General features: G+C 41.3%; 2 protein-coding genes across 3 annotated transcripts in view; one reads left to right on the top strand and one right to left on the bottom strand.

Moving 5' to 3' along the window:
- The window catches only part of CAPN7 (calpain 7), a 40521-nt gene extending 28364 nt beyond the window's left edge, over positions 1 to 12157 (top strand). Inside the window, exons 15-21 of one of the 2 annotated variants that reach the window (XM_055321097.1) lie at positions 168 to 303; positions 1181 to 1256; positions 4938 to 5083; positions 5805 to 5867; positions 8864 to 8994; positions 10860 to 10952; positions 11050 to 12157. In XM_055321097.1, coding sequence (XP_055177072.1) covers positions 168 to 303; positions 1181 to 1256; positions 4938 to 5083; positions 5805 to 5867; positions 8864 to 8994; positions 10860 to 10952; positions 11050 to 11194 — 790 coding nt within the window. In that variant the 3' untranslated portion in view covers positions 11195 to 12157. The remainder of the gene's footprint in view (positions 1 to 167; positions 304 to 1180; positions 1257 to 4937; positions 5084 to 5804; positions 5868 to 8863; positions 8995 to 10859; positions 10953 to 11049) is intronic. The other variant, XM_055321098.1, reaches the window with a different exon arrangement.
- A 913-nt stretch (positions 12158 to 13070) lies between these two features.
- SH3BP5 (SH3 domain binding protein 5) overlaps positions 13071 to 21144 on the bottom strand; it is a 77516-nt gene continuing 69442 nt past the window's right edge. The window contains exons 5-9 of the mRNA XM_055321099.1: positions 20553 to 20683; positions 19141 to 19183; positions 18015 to 18234; positions 15029 to 15289; positions 13071 to 14538 (exon numbers count right to left, since the gene is read on the bottom strand). Of these exons, the coding sequence (XP_055177074.1) occupies positions 14330 to 14538; positions 15029 to 15289; positions 18015 to 18234; positions 19141 to 19183; positions 20553 to 20683 (864 nt within the window). The 3' untranslated portion in view covers positions 13071 to 14329. The remainder of the gene's footprint in view (positions 14539 to 15028; positions 15290 to 18014; positions 18235 to 19140; positions 19184 to 20552; positions 20684 to 21144) is intronic.

The raw sequence follows: 21144 nt of genomic DNA, 5'->3' as shown, positions 1-21144 counted from the left end.
ATAGTTATTTGTTTATATGCTATCTTGGTTATACCAAAAAAATTTTAAGCAATAAAACAAAAATCCTGATAACTTAATTGTATTGGAAACACAAAACTTTTAAAAAATAGTGTTTTAGCTCAATGAGAAATTTAATTACTACTTTCTTTGTTGACTTTATCTTTTAGTACTTGGGATGCTAAGCAAGGACCTGTGAAAGATGCCTATAGCCTGGCCAACAACCCCCAGTACAAACTGGAGGTGCAGTGTCCACAAGGGGGCGCTGCCGTTTGGGTTTTGCTTAGTAGACACATAACCGACAAGGTACTGATCCCTTCTTATATATCCCATACAGAAACTTTAAAAAATATTAGACCAAGATACATAATTCGGTCATCAGCCTGTTTCATTTATATAGGTGCTTGAAAATAAGTGTTGCATTACCTAAATGAATATTTCCCCTAAGGACGTTTATATACTTAAAATTTTGAAGAAAAAGGTGAATTTTTGCTTGTCAGTGAGGATTTTGAGGTTGATTATGTATGCTTTAGGTCTTAAGAATATTAACATTATTAGGGGCACCTAGGTGGCTCAGTCAGTTAAGTGTCTGCCTTCAGCTTCTTTGAAGGGTCCTGGGATTGAGCCCCATATCAAGTTCCCTGCTCCATGGGGAGCATGCTTCTCCCTCTCCCTCTGCCTGCCACTCCCCATGTGTGTGCGTGCTCTCGCTCTCTCTGTCAAATAAATAAAATCTTAAAAAAAAAAAAAAAAGAATATTGGGACGCCTCAGTGGCTCAGCAGTTGAGTGTGTCTGCCTTTGGCTCAGGGTGTGATACCAAAGTCCCTTGGGATCAAGTCCCACATTGGGCTCCCTGCATGGAGCCTGCTTCTCCCTCTACCTGTGTGTCTCTCATGAATAAATAAAATCTTTTTTTAAAAATTAACATTAAAATACTCTGAAGGGGGTTTGGAAATGTTAAATCATTAGACCTGATTCCGTAAAGGGTGACCATAATCCTAATAGCCTCAGAGTCTTATTTAATATATTACTTAATACAATGTGGGCATCCATTAAAATGAATCTAATTCAGAAAAGTATTTTTTAAGTAGCTGAAATGCTCTTAAAATTAGAATTTTTTCCCCTACTTAAGAGCATTTTGAGCCCATTTTCCTAACTCCATTGGATTCTTTGTACTTTCAGGATGATTTTGCAAATAATCGAGAATTTATCACAATGGTTGTATACAAAACTGATGGAAAAAAAGTTTATTACCCAGGTATGTTTACTAGATAGACATTCAAGCAAACATTAACATTTTTATTTGCCTGATTAAAATGTCATTTCATGTAGATAATATGCAGAAATAATGCTGATAGACTAATAAACATCGTTGGAACAGACATATTGGTATTCACGCTACTTTTATGTTTTGTTTTGATTTGTTTCTAATATAGAGATTTCAGGTACTTGGAATCCCTATATTCTTGGGTATTGCTGTCAGAGTAGTATTTCTAAAATTTAAATCCTGTCTTTTTTTCTGATCAAAAATTCTCTGGTTTTCCATGGACTCCTGGCTAAAATCTCAGTTCTTTGGCATGGTTTGCTAGACTTTTGGTATCCTGACCTTAAACTTCCTGTTGCCTTTTATCTCAGGCCCATCCTTTCATAGTACACTCAGTGAGGTACTGGCTACTCCAGGAACACACTATGCCCCCTGCTTCCCTTGTTTTCATACAGTTTTTTCTCCCAAGTGTCTCTATCTTCCCTGTTCTCTACCCACTTACTCCTTTTACTCTATTCTGTGTAATAAACATGGTTAAGATTCAGCTTATATGTTATTTCCTCTCTGATACACTTTCTGCCAGGTAAAGTGTATCTTTCCCTCTGCAGGGCTCCTGAGGCATTTAACATACTGTATTGAAACCACTTTGCTGGGGATCCCTGGGTGGCGCAGCGGTTTGGCGCCTGTCTTTGGCCCAGGGCGCGATCCTGGAGACCCAGGATCGAATCCCACGTCAGGCTCCCGGTGCATGGAGCCTGCTTCTCCCTCTGCCTATGTCTCTGCCTCTCTCTCTCTCTCTCTCTGTGACTATCATAAATAAAAATTAAAAAAAAAAAAAAGTTTGAAACCACGTGAAAAAAAAGTTTATGACATACTAAGTGATAGGAACAATTAGTTTATGTTCTTGTTGGAGAGATAGATAAGAAAAATACCGGATAGTGATATGTGAGTAAAGAAATAAATTAGGTCATGTGTTAGTGACTGGTTTTTGCTTGGGTGACCCTTGGATGGCCTCTTTGAGAAGGGTTACATTGGAACTCTGAGTGAGAAAAGGAATCAGTCATGCAAACAAATAGAAGGAAAAGCATTACAGGCGGAGGGAAGAACAAGTGCAAGGACTCTAAAATGAGAAAAAGAGTATTAGAAAAAAGGCCAGGAGGCCTGGGGTGGTAAAGTATCAAGAGGTCAGAAAGGGTGTGCAGGCTCAGATTACATGATGTTCTGTAAGCCACACGAAGGGTTTGGATTTTGTTCTAAGTGTGACAGGAAATATTGGAGAGCCTTGATCAAGAAAATGACATGATATAAATTTCTTTTAAAGAACATTCTTTGTAGAATATATTGGAAAGGGGGAAAAATGGAAGCAGAGAACCAAATTAGTGATTTTATTTGAGAAAGAATTTAGCATAGGAGTGGAGTGAGATGATGCGGAGAGGACAGACTTGGGTTTCAGTAGGGTTGTCAGGACTTGAGTTGATATAGGGGGCAAAGAGGAATCAAGGTTGATTTCTGGTTTTTTGGCTCAGTTCTTAAAAAGTTGCTGTAACATTTATTGAGATGGAATAAGAGCTGGTGGCAGGCAGAGGAGCAATTTTGTTGTGAAATAAAACCAAAAGCTAATGTTCGGTTTTGTTACATTTCAGATACCTGTTAGATACCCAAGTGTAGAAAATAATGAAGCAATTGTATTTTTGAGTAGAGTTCTGAGATATGGTTAGGATTATAGATACAAATTGAAGAATCAGGGGTACATAGATACCTTTTGAAGATAGGACTGTATACATTGCCAGTGGAGAGAATTGTAGGTACAAAGATGAACACTCAGGACCTGACCCTTGGAATCCGGCATCTTAATGTTGACAGAGGGAAAGTTACTGTAGAAAAATTAGAACAAAATACCTGAGGAAATAGAGTAAGGTTTTACATGACACGAGGGAAGACTTTCATGAAGGAAAGAGTGGGCAACTGCATCTGTTGCTATTTCAGAGGTAAGATTAGGTTAGAAAAGAAATGATTGGACTTAGCATCCTGGCAGTCATTATTGACCTTAACAAGAACAGAATTAGTGGAGAAGTGGGCTTAGAAGCCCAAATGGAGTGGACTGAGGAGAGAGTGAGAGGTAAGGAAGCAGTTATTGACAGTTCTTTCAGAAGGCACAAAGAAAAGTGGTTTTGTTCAGTCTTGTTTTATTTGATCAAAGGAAAACATAGTATTTATTACCCCCATTACACTGGTGGGGGATATGGGTGGGACAGCCCTGATACTTGTCGGTCGATATCCCTTGATATTCCAAAATGAGCATGGCACATAGTATTCCAAGGATTAAAGTTAAATTAGCTAGATTTTCCATTTTTCATATATTGGCTACTATACAATAAAAAACCCACAAATATTATGAGTATATATTCTTAGCATTAAGATGTTTAAATGGGTTTTGAATTTCAAAAATATTTCTGTTACCCTTTTTATTTGGATTTAAAAAAAAAAAAAACAATGCTCACGTATAATGATACTGCCTTTTCAAGAAAAAAATAGTTTCTGGTTTATGGTTTTATTTTCATCATAACACTCTGAGGTGAATTTAAAAAACACTCTTACATCATTCCCCATTTACCAGAGTAAACTGAGACGCAGGTTAGAAACCTTGTCCAAAATCACAGATATGCCCCCCTTCTTTTTCTCTTCATACTGGATCACACCACTCTAAACATTAGAGACCTATTATCTGTTTGAAATACTAAAACGTTTAGTTTTTCCAATCGATTACATTATAAATATTCAGTGTTCCTAAGTAAGCTAAGTGATATAGCACTGACTTTATTAAATGACATGTAGTAATTAACATGCATGAAAAGATTTTATTGTATTGACTTTGATGAGACATCAGAATATATCAGATAGCATTGTTTGTGATAGCAAAATATTAGAAATATCTGTCAGATTGTATAACTAATGGGGATATAAATAAGTCATATTTATATGATGGAATATTATACAGGCAGTGTTAAAAGGAATAAACCATCTCTATATAGAACAACATGAATCTTAAACATGTTGAGTGAAAAATGAAAGGTTTAAAGTAAGACATGTGCTATCCTTTTTTTTTTAATTTTTTTTTTTAGCTCTATGCCCGTAGAAATAACATTTGTTTTTAGGAATGTGTGTGTGTTAAAGTCTGAAAAGATGCCCATTAATCCATCAGAGTGAAGCAGAATAAGATTTAAGGGTAGTGTTTAAAAGGGACTTTGTTTTATAAAGAAGCTAGAATGACCCAAAAAAAAGTGTTAATTTAGTTCTGAATGGTGGGGTGTTTAGATATATTTTTATATACCTCTTTGTGTCTAAAAAAATTTCCCCAAAATTAAAAAAACCAGTCTACTTTAAAATCCTCTGTTGGAGAAAATGTAACAGGCTAATAGGAATTATCTTATACCTCATTGAATGTATTCCAAAAGATTGCATTTATTTATTAGAGATTACTTAAAAATTTAAATTGTTTAATTATAAAGTTTTAAGTTGAAATTTTTAGGACTGTTATATTTTAAAGATAGAATCAAGGGGGGAGGGATGTCCGTCCATTTAATTTTTTTTCCTATCATGAACAATAATACTTTAAATTTAAAAACTACAGGAACTAAATTTAGTGTCCTTTTCTGTAAACCTACTTATTTGTAGGTGACCCGCCTCCATACATTGATGGCATTCGAATTAACAGCCCTCATTATTTGACTAAGATAAAGCTGACCACACCTGGGACCCATACCTTTACATTAGTGGTTTCTCAGTATGAAAAACAGAATACAATCCATTATACTGTCCGGGTGAGTAAACAAACCAACATACAGCAACAGAATATAAGAGTACAAAGTATATAATGTGCTCTGCTTCATAAGTGAGATTAGGTATAGAAAAAACTTATATCTGAAAATTGATCTCTGTAAATTTTTGTCTGTATGTCTATCAATTCAGTATTAAATTATGATACTTCTTGCAGAAAGTAATGCTTTTGAAAAGTAATGTTTTTATTTTGAGTGTTATACTGAACGAACATTGTAGTTTTCAGAGCAAGCAGTTAAGAACTCCTTTCGCCTTTGTAATAATTTGACTTAAAAAACACAACTTTGAACTTAGTGAAAGGAAATCAGTTGCCTGTAAACATCTTGCTCTCACGTAGCTGCGCAGATTTTTTTGTTTGGTTGGTGGGTTTGGGGGAGGGAGGAAATTGTAATTTTGTTCCGCATAGGGTTTTTTCCCAATACATCAGTAAGGAAGCTCGATGAGAATAGATTTTTAGGGATATTGGGGTACTGCTTCTACCCCTTTATTCCTTCAATGCAGAAATCAAGGCCTAGGGAGTTTGCCCTGAGTCATACATAGTAGCAGACAAAGCCAGGACAAGAACCCTAGCTACTCAATTCCCAGTTCACTAAACCTGTGTACAGAATAATGACTTTTATATGTGCCAACTGATTTTTCAGTCTTCCAGTATATTCTTTTATCACTTTGCTGTTTTTATAAGTATAAATTTTTTTTTCAATCTAGGTATATTCAGCCTGCAGCTTTACTTTTTCAAAGATTCCTTCACCGTACACCTTATCAAAACAGGTAAGAGAATCCTTTCTCTGGGTCATAATCTCAGAGAACTCTTTGAATTCTTTGCCTTTTTCTCCTTTTCTTATTTTATTCTTCACATTTAACAATTTTTTACAAAATAAAAACGTTCTGGACTTGACAGTAATACAAAGGAAATGTAAGTGGTCTCCAATCTGGGTTGGAATACAAGATCTTCACTGAACAACATAAGGTGATTCTGTGGAAAGAAATAAAGTTCAAAGAAAGAAGATTATGCAAACTTTGGTCATTAGGGAAGGGTTCATCATGTAGATGAACCTTTATAGTAGACTGAGAGACTGTTTTTGCAGGGTGGGCTAGATGTGTAGAGGGAAATTTGAGGGAGAATTCTTGGCTCCCTTGTCAAATATTAATTAATTGATTTATTGCTGGGCTCTTTATTCTGTTTGTTTATATGTCTGATTTTATACTGTGTCGTATTGTTTTGATGAGTATAGCTTGAAATCAGGAAGTGTGTTATCTACTGCTTTTTCTCAGGATTTCTTTGGCTACTCAGGGTCTTCTGTGGTTTTATGTAAATTTTAAGAGTGTTTTTTCTACTTGTGTTTTAAAAAAAAGTCATTGGAATCCTGATAGGGATTGGACTTAATTTATAGATGGCTTTTGGTGTATTGACATTTTAATAGTATTAACTGTTTTGGTCCATGAACATGGGACACCTTTCCACTTATTCTGTTACCTTCAATTTCTTTTATTAGTGTGTAATAATAGTTTTGAGATGACAGCCCTTTTACCCCCTTATATTATTCCTAAGTATCTTATTGTTTTTGATGTTAATATAAATGGGATTGGTTTTTCAGAAAATTTGTTGTTAACATAGAAATGCTACTGTATTGCATTTGTTGATTAGATCTAACAGTTTTTTTTTTTATTGAGTCTCTTTAGGTTTTTCTATATATAAAATCATGTCCTCTCTAAATAGAGACAGTTTTACTTCTGACTTTCCAGTTCTTTTTTTTTTTGCTTTCCAGGTCTGATACATTTTCTCTTTCTTGTGTGATTGCATTAGCTAGGATAGGAGTGGTGAAAGTGGACTTCCTTGTCTTGTTCCTGATCTTAGAGAAGAAGCTTTCAACCTTTCATCATTGTGTATGATGTTAACTATGAGCTTGTCACACGTGGCCTTTATTACGTTGAAATATGTTCCTTCTGTGCCTCATTTCTTAGGGAAGAGTTTTATCATGAATGGATGTCGAATTTTGCCAGATGCTTTTTCTGCATTTGTTGAGATGATTTTAAGATTCTTTTCATTTGGTCTGTTGTAACATACCACACTGGACTGATAAGCCTATGTTGAACCATCCTTGCATCTCTGGGGATGTCAGTTATACTTCATTAAGCTTCCTTAAGGATTGTTCTGCCTTCCTTGTGTGATAATTCATAGATCTCCATTTTTGTAGGGTTACTGGAGTAGTATTTGGTTTTTTGGTGATATTGTATTTACCTGATTTTTTGTGATCCTTGGTTTTTATGTTTGTAAATCTGTACATTTGGGTAATCAGGCTCCTTTACCAGACTTTTCAGCTTTGCTGTGGCAGGGACAGTTTTCCACTAGTTAGCTTAGTTTGGGTTTCTGGGTGTGTCTGCTGGTATTGTCCTTGGGCAGATGGGGGACCTGCCGTGATGGTCTGTTTTTGGGCAAGGTAACTGTTAAAATTCTAAGGATGGGGATGATGGTTGGGTCACTAGCTGAGAATAGTTGAGTAGGACTGCTGGCTTGGCCCCTACCCAAGTGGCTTAGATTCTCTGGTCAGGCTTACTACACGGTCAGGACATGGTACTGTAGTCAGTAGTAGGTGGAGCTGTGAATTCGTTTCCCTGTGTTGGTGGGGCAATAGGACAGGACCCAGGAATAATGCAGCTCATTGTGTGGGGACTTGAACTGAATTCCCTAATCAGGTGAGACCACTGGTTTTGCTCTGCAGATGGGGCAAACCCACAAGCCATGCTCGTTGTTAAAAGTGCTATCAGCAGGGCATTTAGGTTATGCAGCTTCCCACATGCTCTGGTTAGGTTCCCTGGTCAGACAGGCTGAAGGCTGTATTCAGTTATGAGTGGGCCCACAAATCAGATGCCTTGCCTGGGCTCAGCAGGAGAAGCATCTCTTTGTTGTCTTAACACAAGCCCGCCTACACCCTAAATTCCGAAACCAAACAGGGCCACTGGCTTTACTTTGCAAACTGTTGGTTCTGCCTGCCTCTTGGCTAAAGCACCACTACCGTGCACAGCAGCCAATAGTTGACCCCCTTCTGGTCAGATGGGGCTGGAAGGCACTCTCCATAGCAGTTGGGGCTGACTCAGCTCCTTGTCTATGTGTAGGCAATCCAAGCTATAGGGCTGGCAAAACTCATCTGAGTGTCCAAATCAGGCAGGTCTGTACCCCACCAAGTTCCCTGGTCAGAGCGTGTTCTGAACTTGGTTCTGCGGATAAACAAAGCCACTGGTTGGGATTACTACTTGGGCACCACAGGTATGAATTCAGTCTGCTGCGGTCCATGCCGAGGGGGTTGGTGCAAACCCCACCCCCTTCTCAGCCCCAGATTCCCCTGCAATCCTCATCATGTGAGGTCAGGGTAGGGGCTTCTGCAAAGCAAGCCCACAAGTCTTGGCGGCGGGGGGGGGGGGGGGGCGGCTGGTTTGTCCTCTGGAAGAATGAGCAGCTCAGGGAAGACCTCTCCACCTGGTGCTGTGCTGGCCTGGAGACAATGCAGTCAACATGCAGCTACTTCTCTTTTCCTTCTAATACAATCTGTCTTGGTCTCTGTGGTACAGAGGCTGCTTCTGCCTCATTCCCATGTTTAGGATTTTCTCAGTCGTATCCTCTTCTTGAATTGCTATTAGCTATTCAAAGGGAAACAAAGCAGGAGGAACTTTTATTGCCATCTTGGTGACATCATTCCCTTTTTAAAGTCTTTAAAGTAGAATTGGAGAATGGGAAGTTTGTTAATACAAAAACTTTGTTTTATTAGATTAATGGAAAGTGGAGTGGCCAGAGTGCTGGAGGATGTGGAAATTTCCAAGAAACTCACAAAAATAACCCCATCTACCAATTCCATATAGAAAAGACTGGGCCATTACTGATTGAGCTAAGAGGACCAAGGTTTGTGATTAAGTAACTTTCTTAGTATCATTAAAAATGAGTTTAGTAGGATAGGGTTTTGAAACACACCTATGCACATAGGGCACTTGATTAATGAGAAACATGGCATTGCAGAGGAGTGGAGAAAGGGTAGTCTGATGAATGAATGTGCTTCAATAATTGAATATTCCATGCACCAAAAAGGCAAGTCTAAAAACCTCTTGTAGTTGGGTTACTAATAAAGAAAATATCTTAACGACTTCAGGATAAAGAAAAATTTAAGACACATTGATTGTAAATATGCAACGGTTGTTTAAAAAAAAAGTCAGCAATTTAAAAAATAAAAGCTCGACTAGGTGTGTCATAAGAGGAACAATCCAAAATGACTAATAAACCGTTGTAACAACCCAAGTGTTCATCAGTGGCATTGAGTCATAGAGTCCTGCACAACAGTTAAAATAAGTAACTACGCACAGCATGATGGATAAGTCTTAAAAACAATGCTGAGCAGAAGCCGTACACAACAGAACATCAACTGTACGATTCCACAAATGAAACTATTATATAAAGATGCACAGTTGTCAGATCATATAAAAGAACGTAGGGGAGGGTGTTGGGGAGTAAGTGAAATAGGTGAAGGGGATTAAGAGGTACAAACTGCATAAAATAAGTCAGAAGGATGAAAAGTACAACAGAGAATATAGTCAATAATGTTGCGACGTATGGTTACTAGGTTACTCCACTCACTGGGGGAGCATGAAGTAGAGAACTGTCAGATCACTGTTGTACACACCTGAAACTAATATAACATTGTATGTCAATATACTTTTTTTTTTAAGGACAAGAAAGTGTTAAATGTTAGCTGTGTGGGGACAGGAGCTGTAATGAGAAAGGCACATACGGGGACTTCTATGGTGCCGAGGGGTTGATCTAGGTAGTGATAACCCATGTGTTTACAAGTTATTTAGGCTGTATGTTGTATGTACATTGTGTTTCGTTTCTTAAAAAGGTTTAAACAATAAAATTAGTACTAACAAATAAAACTAGGCTTAATTTTGCCTCTTTACAAACTATTTCAAAAACTAATAATCCTTTAGATACAGTTAAGCTATTTTTCTAGTTTGATAGGTGAAATAAGGTATCTGGTTGTTCTTTTGTAGCCAATTTGTACATAGACTAAAGTAAAAGTATTTGATAATGTGTGTCTTTGGCTATTCACGTCTTTTACCCATTTTTCTCTTGGAATTGTCATGGTTTTCTTAACTATAATATAGCATGAATAAGGATCTGTATCACAATTTTACAAGTATTTTTCCCAGATCATATTTTTTTTTTCACAGAGAAAAATTTCCATTTTAAAGTAAGTTCATTTTGCTATGGGCATGAAATCATACCCCAATATCAAATTTTTACCGTATTTTTTTTCTAGTTCTTTTTGTGATATCTATATAGAATGGTATTTTTATAGCAATTTAAGTTCTTTTTTCTTAATTTGTCACCTCATCACCATTTAAATAATTCTTCCTTTCCCTACTGATTTGGAATGTCATGTCTACTGTAATATGCTAATTACTTCTGTAGATTCAGATTTTATTTCAGGGCTTTCTCCTTCCACTTTTTCTGCAAAGACAGTATTTTTTTCATTTAAATTTAGCAGTATTCTCTCAGAGCCCGTGGTAAAAATAGTTTCTTCTAAAGTAAGTTTAATGCTAATCTTCTTAGCTTCAATTTAAAAATATAAATGATGTCTTGTAGAATTAAAGTAAAAATAGCATGTGTTTCAGAGGGGTTTCCTCCTCCTAAGACTTTAGAAAGCATATATATCTGCATTTTAGGTGTGTATTTGAGACTACTTAATAACAGTAATTGTTTCTTTTTATTGCTAGGCAATATAGTGTTGGATTTGAGGTTGTAACGGTGTCCATGGTGGGAGATCCCGGTCCCCATGGCTTTCAGAGGAAATCTAGTGGTGACTATAGGTAATGTTTTCATTTTAACTGTATCTAATTTATACTTTACTTTTTGTGGCATCATCTTCTGTGAACTTTGTTCTCATTTTTCCCCCTCTGCATATAGGTGTGGGTTTTGCTACTTGGAATTAGAAAATATACCTGCTGGGATCTATAATATCATTCCTAGTACTTTTTTGCCTAAACAAGAAGGACCTTTTTTCTTGGACTTCAATAGTATTATCCCCATCAAGACAACACAACTTCAGTGATGCAGCTTTCGGCATTTCTGGATTTTTATACTTACCAACATCAGCTCTTCGAATAAGAACAGAAATTGTCAGGACACAAACAGAACAGAATGTTCTAAAAATGTTACAGTGGGATCTGGTGCTCAGGTCACTGTGTTTAGAATTATATATAGTCAAAATTACTCTAAATCACGCAGAAGTACTGTTTACATGGTTTTGTGTGTATAAGGAGTTGGTTTGCATTCAGGGGCCACATTGCATAAACTGTGGAGGATTAAAGGCTAGACTCAGCACTCCGTGATGCTTTTGCTAAAAGAGAACGGAGACCAGATGAGGGACATGACGTACCCCTCACTGGGTGGAACAGTAGGCTGGTATAATATTCTGAAATATTTATATTTGTCTTTTGGCAGAGCATGTTGTAAGTTAAACCTGCTTGTGTTGTGACTCTACTGTACATCTTGGGCAGCTAATTACCAAATGAATCATGTCACCGTAACAGATTTTAATTGTTATGATTTTTGATGTTTGTTGCCCAGGTGTCATGAAAGAATAAAGCTTTAAGAAATATTTTAAAACTTAGTCAACAATGAAGGTTGTTGAACTTAGGTACCTGTTTCCCATTAACTCCTGTAAAGAGAACAGATATATTCATGATTGCAATTATTTTTTACCAGGCTGAATGAAGGTAGTAATCTGAGACACTGAAGATACTACAGTTTTAAAAATTGCTCTTATAGTAACACTGAAGATACAATTGAAAAATATCTTCATTGAGGTTGTATTTAGAGAAACTGCCAAAATACCACTGCCATGTATAAATTCCCAGTTTACATAGAAATCCATCAGAGTAACGCTCAGAATTTTAAACATCTGAAAATAAGGTGGAATTTTTCATCGTCTCTACTTTATAATTATCACAACTTATTTTGTATTTCTACTATCTTTAATTGGAATAAAATCTTTATACTTACGGAAACTGCATAGTTTAACCTAGAGATTATTAAAGGGCTTCATCTAGTATGTTCCATCTAAAAACTCATTATTTACATGACAGGCTTCAACAGGCCTTTTTTTTTTTAACAGGCCTGTTTTATATTCAGAATACTGATTCCACTTTGGTAAATACTTCGTTTCAATTTTAGGTGGATTAATTTTCTATGACCCTTTAAAGAAAAATTTAAACACACAATTAGAACCTTTAATGGAGACCTACATATGAACAATTTAATACTGAATTCTATTATACATCTGTACCACCCTACATGGAGCTCTATAAGATCAGTTTTGGCTGGACCAAGATAGGAAAAAAAAAATGTCAACTAGATGCACATTAGAATCAGCTGGGGAAGCTTAAAAAGTTCAGTATGCAGGGATCCCTGGGTGGCTCAGCGGTTTAGCGCCTGCCTTTTTGGCCCAGGGTGCGATCCTGGAGTCCCAGGATCGAGTCCCATGTCAGGCTTCCGGCATGGAGCCTGCTTCTCCCTCCTCCTGTGTCTCTGCCTCTGTATCTATCATAAATAAATAAAATCTTAAAAAAAAAAAAAAGTTCAGTATGCAAGTGTACCCCAAATTATACTGGGCTCTAGAGTTATAATAGCAGAGAGCAACAGTATTCTTTAAGCTTCCCCAGAGATTCCAGTGCAGCAGAGGTTGGGAAGCATTTCTACATAATCACCTTGTCTTCATTTTCCTAATGCTGTGTCTCCTTACTGCCCAGCTTTAGTAGCAGCAGCAGAATTCTCAGACCTTGGTAACTGGGGCTTAAATTAGTAGGATGCAGGACCTTAAATGGAAATTAAAACAGTTGACCACTGCATTCCATGTTCTTCCTTGTGGCAAGAAGGTTGCCTAGAATGGAAGATTGAGGGTTTATTTGAAGACACAGAAAGGTAAACATTTTCTTAGGCCATTTTTATTACACTCAAGGAATTAAGACAAGTACAAAATAACCTTGTAATTAGGATACTGTATCAGTCATTAAAAAAGGAGAAAACACTACATACAGTATGAAGAGATTTACAAATGACTAAAATATACAAGTTGTATCAGAATTAACAGACAACTTGAAATGGGGTTGCTTTTCTTTTAGAAATGCTATTGTTTTTAAACAAAAGGACAAATAAAATACAGTGCTCTAAATATATGTAACCATGAAAACATGAAAGAAAAGCAATCTTAACACATACTATTAGCATAACAGACTTCATTGCTTCTATTTAACAGCCTGTGCCAACACATGCCTACTCCCTTTCCTATCTTTAAAGAACAGTTCCCTCTAAGAAATACTAATGCAGCATTACCCTTAAATAATTTTTTAAAGTCACAACCTACAGAGAAATTGACACCTTGTCAAATCTAGATATAAACAATGGCAACCATCCTTTACATGCACTTCTCTTAAGAGTTAAGTCCCTTGGCTGGTAGGATAAGGTTTATGCTATAGACTCTTCTCCCCCACAGCCACAAATCACCACCTATGGTATGTCCCTGCTACCCTCCATCCCTCCCATCCCCACGTTGGCATTCACCTTCCCCCCCCCCAAAAAAAAAAGTGCAGTTCATGATAATCTTTATAGAAAATGGTTCTAATGGGTATCCCAGTCTATACGCTTTTTTTAAAAAGCCCCTTCTGAATACCAGAGGTGATGAAAATGAATCATGTTCTTGGAATTTTTGTAAGCCTTCGCTGGGTCAAAAAGGGGTGTTCTGATTGAGTTTCATTCTTGTGTGCGTTCATTTAGATCCCCTGGGATATAAAGGAGAGAACATCTCCATTTTCCCAATCTGAGGATAAGAGAAGGGAAAGAGAAGCAAGCTGTCGACCCCGGTTTGGCTCAGCTTCCCAGCCCCTTTCCTGGCTCGGGTTCTTTCACAGGAACTAGTTATTGCTTCCATAACACTGTTACAGGTAATATTCCACAGAGGCTGTGACCCTGGTCACAGTCCACTGCAACAACGCCTCCACTCTGAAAAACCAGCCCAAGAGCTCTTCCCAGAAGGAAACTCTTCAGCCCTCAAGGTCACAACTTCATTAGTGCAGTTTACAGTAAACGCTTAAGATTTGGCATATATTAAATGATTATTGGCACAATGTTCTCCATACAGCTTCGTGTATAAATACTGCTATGCACTTGGGCCAGGGCTTCGGATGGATCAGCCAATCTGCACCATTTTTATGTCAGCAATAATCCCATCTCTTCCTTTTGAGCACTGGAGAGAGAGCTGCTTCATCCTGTTCTCCAAGGCCTGGCCCTCGCGGGAGGTGTTGCTTTGGCTCTTGCCACTGCCACTGCTGTTGCTGAGACCTCGATTGTTGTTGGCTTTGTCGCTTGTTTTATTCTCTGCTCCTTCTGCCCTGTCTCCTAGAGAGATGTAAAGGAGATTAAGTACATACTGACAATTCCAAGAACCACCTGAGCCCAAGGCAACTCAGCCCTCCAGAATCTCCCAGGGTTGTCCAACTGTGCCTGTCACAGAGCATTCTCCATCACATGACTACATATTGCTTTTATTGGTCAAGGCATTTTATATATCCCTTATCTTTAGAGAGGATTGGTCAGACCCTAACAGCCAGGAAACAAACCTCTAGCACATGCTTGTCAAGAGGGCTATTAGCGAAGACAGAACCCAAGCTGCACTTTGAGGAAGTGTTCGGAAGCAGAGCCACGCAGAGCCCCCCCAAAAACAGCAGCCAGCATCTCTGTGGTCAACACAATGCACATTCGCAGGGGTCCAGGGATGCAGCACCGGAGTGCCGAGACCTGGCAAAGGTCTAGAGCAGCACGGAAAGCTGGATCCCAAGGCAGCGAGGCATCTGGCAAAGGCACTACTGCTGAGAGGGCGGTCACTCACCTCGTTCTACCTCACATTCGGGGGATGAGGCTCCACTGCATTCACTGCGAGGGCCCAATACCGGGAACATCATCCCAAACTCTGACAGAGACACAGGGCTGGGCAGATCCAAGCTGCCAGGCCTCACGACTGCAGGGAACTGGTCAGGCATCTCAGATGGGCTTGTTGGCCCTGAACTAAAGCTGGATACAGACTGGGTTTCCGAGTCATCTTCAGACACGAAGTTGCTGCAGTTATCATCTTCAAAGGCCTCGGAGGCCACTAGGAGGAGAGACAATACCAGTCGTAGGTTCTGACGGAGAACAACCTAATTCCTGAAACCCCTCTAGATGTGTGCACTGCTGGCTGGCAGCTGGATGCGGCCTGGGGACCACAGAATCCTTGCCACCGTGGGCACCTAAGAAAAGGACCCTGACCCTCCCAAGCCTGCATGGCCAGACTGCCAACTGCAAAGGGAAGCAGTTGGACCCCATGGATATCCCGTGTCCTTAAAATAACCTCCTAACTTCTGCCCTAGAAGTCAGTGTCGACTACTTCAATACACTACCTAAAGGTGGAGGATGAATCTGCCCCAGAACAGGGGCTTTTCTCCACCCCAGGTCCCCAGGTAGATCCGCATGTACAGAAAGAGAGTGGCCCTTTGTGATGCACACTAAACAAAGCCAGTCAGCAGTAACAGCTGCTCCCATGCAGCAGAAGCAGGAGCTACAAAAAGAAATGGTCCTGTGTGGAGTAACTGTTGGGATTCTGTGATCTTCCAGGCAGCTTCTGATCACATAAAAGACAGAGTATATCACCATTTGCTGCACAAGGACAAAATTCCTTTAAAATGCTCTAAACTTGGGCCTCATTTTGTGGATCAGAATAACCAAGGTTCAGAGGACAGATCATTCTTGTGGTTTGAAAGCCACATTCACCTTTCACTGTTTTCCCCTCAGCCTGCATACAATCCTGCTTTTTAGACCTTTCCTATTCTCTTTTTCCCTCCTCCCTATCTTTAAAAACAGCAGTGGGGGGGGGGGGTGGATACAGCAGTAGCATCCCCTAGAGGACTACCATAAATGAAAATTACTGAAATGCTGAGCTCAGAAAACAGGTTCATATCTGAACTCAGATCCTGTCTCCACTAATTGCTGTGTAGCCTTCCTCAGCCTCTCTGAGCTTCATGTTCTCCTCCATATGAGAAGATGCGTAGTAGAGTACCTCACACATTACTGATGATCAGATTTTCCTTTCCGTTGGACCCGGCTTAAACATTTGTTTACTGAATTTTAAAACTCCCGAAGAAGGACCTCCTTGAGAGCACCAATAAGGATTATTCCACAGAAAACGGAAGGAAGTGTGCAAAGACAGTGCTGGAAGTTTTCTTAATCTAAAGGGAAAACTGGACTATTTTCTTTCACCATATGCAAAAATAAACTCAAAATGGATTAAAGACCTAAATGTGAGACCTGAAACCATAAAAATCCTAGAAAAGAACACAGGCAATAATGTCTCTGACATCAGTCGTAGCAGCATTTTTTGAGATAGGCCTCCTGAGGCAAGGAAAATGGAAGCAATAAACTATTGGGACTACGTCAAAGAGCTTCTGCACAGTGAAGGAAAACATATCCAATATTAAGGGAATTTATACAAGTCAACCCACACCCAAAAAAACCCAAATAATCCAGTTAAGAAATGGGCAGAAGACATGCACAGACATCATCTTTCCAAAGGCATCCAGATGGCCAACAGACACCTAAAGATCAACATCACTCATCATCAGGGAAAAGCAAATCAAAACCACAATGAGATTATCACCTTACACCTGTCAGAATAGCTAAAATAAAAAACACAAGAAAACAGGTATTGGTGAGGATGTGGAGAAAAAGGAACCCTCCTGCACTGTTGTGGGAATGCAAACTGGCACAGCCTTTGTGGAAAACAGTCTGGAGTTTCCTCAAAAAGTTAAAAATACAACTATCCTATGATTCAGGAAGTGCAGTACTGGGTATTTACCCAGAAAAATACAAAAACTAATTCAAAGGGATACATGCACCCCTATGTTTATAGCAGCATTATTTACAATAGCCAAGGTATCAGTAGCCCAAGTGTCTACACTAATGGATGGGGGGGGGGGGTGTAGAATATTACTCAGCCATCAAAAAGATTGAAATCTTGCCACTGGCAATGGCGTGGATGGAGCAAAAGGGTATAATGCTAAGCGAAATCAGTCAAAGACAAATACCGTATGATTTCACTCAGATGTGGAATTTAAGAAATAAATGAGCAAAGAAAAAAAAAAAACAAGAAACAGACTTAACTACAGAGAATTGATGGTTACCAGAGGGGAGGGGGCAGAGGGATGGAGGAAATAGGGGATGGGAATTCAAGAGTATACTTATCATGGTGAAAAAAGTAAAATGATAAAAGTGGGGGGCACACCAAATTTGTCGATCAGTTTCCCACAGGGTCGCCCTGGGGGAAAAAAGGTCGCCACGGTTCGATACCAGTGAGGGCCACCATTTTCAGACTTTCTGGGTGCCTACATTATTTCATTTAATCCCAACCTCCCTTCTACACAGTGGACACCAGGTACTCATTCTCCCCACTTTACAGGTAAAGAAACAGAGTTGAGCCCTTGCCCACATCATGTACTACGGGGGAGCCAGGATTTGAATCAAATCGAAGTGCACGGGGACCTATTAGGCAACTCTCCCTTCCTGCAGTACTGCTCAGAGCCCTGAATGTTCTAACACATACTCTGAATGTCAGAGAGCGTGAAAGTGTAACTGGACTCATCCAAACTCATCCACCACAGAAGCCTGACTGAGAACACTCAGCACCTCGATGAATACGGTGTCCCGCAAAATGTGGGAAGCCATGAGAAAGAGCCAAGTCTCCGGCCTGCCAACTCTGCGGCGCTTCCATACTGGCGAGACAGCTCTGAAGCAGACCACACAAGCTACGGCGTCATCTCGCCCTTGCGCATGAGCCCCCAACTCACCGGAAACGGCATCTGGCTCAGGCTTGCTCCCTGACAGGTCCTCCACCGACGTGCTGCTGCCCTCGGCCCCCACGCCGCAGCCCCGGGGCCCCATGGCGCTGGAGCGCCGCCGCTCGTGGATCTCGTCTGAGATCATCTCCAGGTTCTTCAGGGCCGTCTTGTACTCGCCTTTCGCCAGGGCCAGTTTGGCCTGCAGGTCATCCACGGTCTTCTTCAGTTGCTGCTCAGGAGAAGAGGAGGCTCAGTAAGTGGAGGCAGCCACTCCCGGCCTGGAGAGGCTTTTGAATGACAGGTTCAAGCCCATTTTCTGCTCGTCACTCTACTCCAAAATTTCCCAAGATGTGACCGATGGCCTGATTTCTCTCATCTAGCTATCCACGCACCAGATAAAACAGCAGTCCCCACCAGCCCCAACCCCCATCCAGGTGACAAACTCGAGCTAAGAACCAGAAACTACCACTGGCAGAATAAAGCCCCCAGAGAAACAGTAAGGGGTGTCTAACTCACACCAGTCCCACTTTCTGGCCATTTGGCCCCTCGTACTGGGGTTCTCGAACTTGCATTAGAATCCCCTGGAGGGGGATCCCTGGGTGGCGCAGCGGTTTGGCGCCTGCCTTTGGCCCAGGGCGCGATCCTGGAGACCCGGGATCGAATCCCACGTCAGGCTCCCGGTGCATGGAGCCTGCTTCTCCCTCTGCCTCTCTCTCTCTCTCTCTCTCTCTGTGGCTATCATAAATAAATAAAAAAAAAAAATTAAAAAAAAAAAAAAAGAATCCCCTGGAGGCCTTTTTAAAACACAGATGGCTGGGCTCCACCTGCAGTCTGTGTCTGGGGTGGGGCTTAGGAACCTGCACTTCCCGGATGATGACGACACTGGTCCTAGGAGCCCTAGGAGCCACTGCCCAGGTACAGTACAGAAAGTGGCTGGGCGGCAGATTCAGAGCACTTCAGAGGCCACTGAAGACCCAACCAAGGCCATTTTGAGGCCTGAAAACTCAGTAAAGAATGTGTTTCTCTCTCCATTCGCCTCTTATACCAATATGCCAGTAGAAAGTCCACTACCACATAAAAGTGGGGCTTTGAGTGCAGAAAAGTCAACAGCAAAGCCAAAGAACGCCACACATACCTCAAGCTGCACGTAGTACTTTGCCTTGAGTTCAAAATAAGGCCTGTGGAAGACACAAAACTGTGAAGGTGAGAATACGACGACCCCAACAGACACCACTAGCTAGGGCTGGCAGGCCAACTGTCCAGGATTTCGTCAACTCTGACAAGGCCAGGAGATGAAGATGATACTCGCAGACGGACACAGGTGCCAGTCAGAGCTGCTCAAAGGGCCCACTCAAGACCTGTGGGACCCACACATGTGAACACTCATCCTGGGGCCCTTAAACCTTGGTTCACTTCACTTTCCTCTGTAGGAGGCTCTTCAGGACCATCCAGGGCATGACCAGCAGCTAAGGAAGCCCAGAGCCCCTTCTCCTGAGGAGGAGGCTGTCTCCTTCAGAGTAAAGAATAGACAAGGCTGGGGTTGCCTGGGTGGCTCAGTCAGTTAAGCCTCTGCCTTTGGCTCAGGTCAAGATCCCAGGATCCTGGGATGGAGACCCATGTCAGGCTCCCTGCTCGGTGGGGAGCCTGCTTCTCCCCTTCCTCCCACTCTGCCTACTTGTACACTCTTGCTTGCTCTCACTCTCTCACTTGCTCTCTGTCAAATAATATCTTAAAAAAAAAAAAATAGACAAGGCTGGAGAAGGGACTGCCTCAACACACACCCTCCTCTGCTGGGGGTCACTGGAGAAGGGAGAAGCATTATTCCTCCCTCACCAAAAGGATGGAGGCTCAGAGGGGTCCTCTTGCATTCTGTCCATGAGTGTCAGTCTGCAGACCCAGCCAGGTCATGGGCAAGAGAGAGGACAAAGGCCAACATTCTACTAGCCCCCAGGTTCTGGGTCAGTCAAAAGACCCTGGCTCTGTTTTGGAACTTTGGTGTCAAGCGTTAAGAGTAGACAGTGCTTTATTCTTGAGCTGTTCACTCCCTGGGAAGCTCTTTGGCTTAGAGGCCCAGCAACTGTAAATGAAGCAGGGGGCTTGTCCCCAACATCATTACTATATAAAAATATACAGCAGCAGTGAAAAAAGCTTGCAAAAACCTCCATTAAAGCCAGTCTTGCACCATTTCATCAGATCCGGGTCCAGAGAGAATGTGTGCTGTGCACACAGCTCATCCCCATGATGCTGACAGGTAAACTCAAGGACAACGCTCGCCCACGCCGCCCACCAGAGCCAGCAGCACAGAGTGTCCCAAAGCCCAGCCCCGGCCCCCAGCCAACGAGCCACGCAATGGCTTGCTTTTGAAATTCCTTTTTCTGTGTCTCCCAGGTCAGTCACGGCTGGTCACTTCCTGCCTCTGGGGGTTACTGAGAACGTGGGGGGCTCTGATGAGGCGGGTCCCTGAGTGTGCGGCACACAAAAGGTGGAGAAGATGCACAAGAGAAGGACACTCGACCCCGGCCCCAGGGCCCCATGCGCCCGACTCACTTGGACTTGTTGATGGCTCTCTTAAGTTTCTTCTCCAGCTGCCGCATGCGGCCCATGGCCGCGTTGTACCGGGCCGCCGTCTCCTTGTGCACCAGCTCGCTCCTCGTCTTGGTCTGCTCCGCCTCCATGACCTTCAAAGGACAGCAGACGTCAGCCTGGCCAGATAGTCCCTTGTTGGGGTATTTCTTCTATCATTTTTTTTTTTTTTAAAGAGGAAATCTGTGGACAAACTAAGATTCAACTAAATCCCAAACAGAAGAGGACCACTTTTCTCTGTTAACCTGTTTTGGAAAGTCTGGTCAGGCGAGATGAAACAGCCAGACTGGCCGTGGCCTTGCCTGAGTAACAAAAGGAAAAGCAAAAATCAGAGAGAAATGAAGCATTCTCTGATTTAATCGATGTCCACCTTATGCTGCTCAGGCCTCCCAGCCCTAAATAGCCGCTGTGGGCTCCTCGGCCCTTGGCTTGGCACGGGGGGTGTCAGGCACGCAAATAGGCCAACGGCACCACAGGGACATCCAGGAACAGGGAGACCTAGCACCACCGGGCACGACCGCATCAGAATGGCAAGGCGATCGCCACGTCAGCTGGT

This window comes from Nyctereutes procyonoides, unplaced genomic scaffold, assembly GCF_905146905.1.
Source record: "Nyctereutes procyonoides isolate TBG_1078 unplaced genomic scaffold, NYPRO_anot_genome, whole genome shotgun sequence".
Taxonomy (NCBI): domain Eukaryota; kingdom Metazoa; phylum Chordata; class Mammalia; order Carnivora; family Canidae; genus Nyctereutes; species Nyctereutes procyonoides.
The sequence above is the reverse complement of the archived record's forward strand: the minus strand, read 5'-3'. Positions and strand labels throughout refer to the sequence as shown.